We start from the raw sequence: 1,716 nt of genomic DNA, 5'->3' as shown, positions 1-1,716 counted from the left end.
ACCTCCTCCGCCACCACCGCCATATGCTCCTGGTGCACCAGGTCCACCCGGTCCACCCGGTCCACCCGGCCCACCTGGTCCGCCTGGTCCACCTGGTCTACCAGGTCCCCCAGGACCACCTGGACCACCGTGGCCACGATTCGGAGCTTGTATTAATCCTGCGCCTCCTGCGGTGCCTGCATTGCCCGGAGGAAGGTAAGTATTGTCTAGTCGGGCGGCGTGACACGTACCGACGATGGCCAACAACGCGACAGCGAGCTGTTAAAATAGTCGTCAATAACTTCAACCGTTGAAGGTACTATGCAAGTCAATTCTTTAGAATACTTGAAACGTTTGCAAAATTATTTTAGAATCGGAATAAAATATGATTTTCTCGTAGGTAATGTCACTGAAAAGATTTCCTAAGCGCACTATGTCTTATTTCACCGACTCTAATCGATATTAAAAGGGAATCGTACGAACGAAATTATACATTAGCCTTTTCCTTCTTAATATTGAAAAGAATTACGTGAAGAGATGTATATAGGTAAAATTTATCGAATAGATCGCTAATTCACGCTCGACATCACTGACTCGCGACTTGGAGAATCGAGAACCGGAAGCGAAGCGTTCGAAGGTGTCACCTAGCGCGGGAGAAAATAGACGAATGCGACTCGTACCGATCTCATCTCGCTGATGTACCGTTCGATTTGTATGAAAAGCGAACCTCCCCGATGATACCGGTCGCACAATGGAACGTTCTATCGCCAAACGATGGCAATAATTGGTCTGTGCAGATTCAGGTTGAAGCAACCGCGCTTATATACCGATCCGAGGCTGGAGGATCGTCTTCCTCCCACCCAAGAGGAAGACTCTCAGAAACAGCATCGACTCTGGTGAACACCCGGTGCCGCGTCCCTCGACGAAGTTCGCGAACTCGGTTAACGAATGAGCGACGGAGAAAGAGTTCTAGGAGGCACGAAGAGTAGAAGGAAACCGAGGGAGAAGGCGGATCAAGATGAGCCTCGGTGAGAGATGTGGGATGAGGGGTGATTACGCAAGCCAGGTGATACAGATCGGCGGGCATCTCTCGTCGGACCTGAAGGTCGGCTAATCGGGTCGACATGAAAGTGAACCGAGATTGGTATGTATAAGATGTATAGGTAAGCGAAGGGACGGACGACGTGGCTAGTAAAAAAAGAAAGATTATATACCACGAGGTGGTACACTATGGTTAGTAAAAGACAATCGTTTAAACGAAAGAAAGACGAAAAGTGGTGATGTTCGATGAAGATGACCGCGGTGATGTTTCTTGTGCCGCAGATTGCGAAGTCCAACTACAATTTAAGATGCGTGAGTTCCCTCTTTCTAATTATATCGGTCGTTTCGTATTCGACGGTGCTCGGTATACACGGGGTCGCGCGACGTCATCATCATCATCCACGATAGACGGGATGGCTTATAGAGAGCAACGCATGGTCTGCAACGGCGCGCGATCATTGCGCAACTTGGTGCGTTGCGCATCAACCGTACCGATGGTACGTAATTTTATATAGATGTGAGAGCGTGTACATACACGAAAGGCCGCTCCAAATCGTTTCTAGTGTTACCGATCGGCACGTAACTTTCCGCTTAACGATTCCCCTCGGGTCACCGTACTCACGTTCTGAGGCAGACGCCTCGACGTGATCGCTTCCCAATAACCATCTTTTACCTCTCTCGTCTACGGCGCGACGC

The 1,716-nt window shown here is 49.5% G+C and overlaps 1 protein-coding gene across 1 annotated transcript in view; it reads right to left on the bottom strand.

Moving 5' to 3' along the window:
• LOC100740945 (pupal cuticle protein 20-like) overlaps positions 1-761 on the bottom strand; it is a 4,689-nt gene extending 3,928 nt beyond the window's left edge. The window contains exons 1-2 of the mRNA XM_024367068.2: positions 660-761; positions 2-258 (exon numbers count right to left, since the gene is read on the bottom strand). Of these exons, the coding sequence (XP_024222836.1) occupies positions 2-258; positions 660-668 (266 nt within the window). The 5' untranslated portion in view covers positions 669-761. The remainder of the gene's footprint in view (position 1; positions 259-659) is intronic.
• Positions 762-1,716: the final 955 nt, after the last annotated feature.

The sequence above is a fragment of the Bombus impatiens genome, unplaced genomic scaffold (assembly GCF_000188095.3).
Source record: "Bombus impatiens unplaced genomic scaffold, BIMP_2.2 scf_0264, whole genome shotgun sequence".
In the NCBI taxonomy this organism is placed as follows: domain Eukaryota; kingdom Metazoa; phylum Arthropoda; class Insecta; order Hymenoptera; family Apidae; genus Bombus; species Bombus impatiens.
The sequence above is the reverse complement of the archived record's forward strand: the minus strand, read 5'-3'. Positions and strand labels throughout refer to the sequence as shown.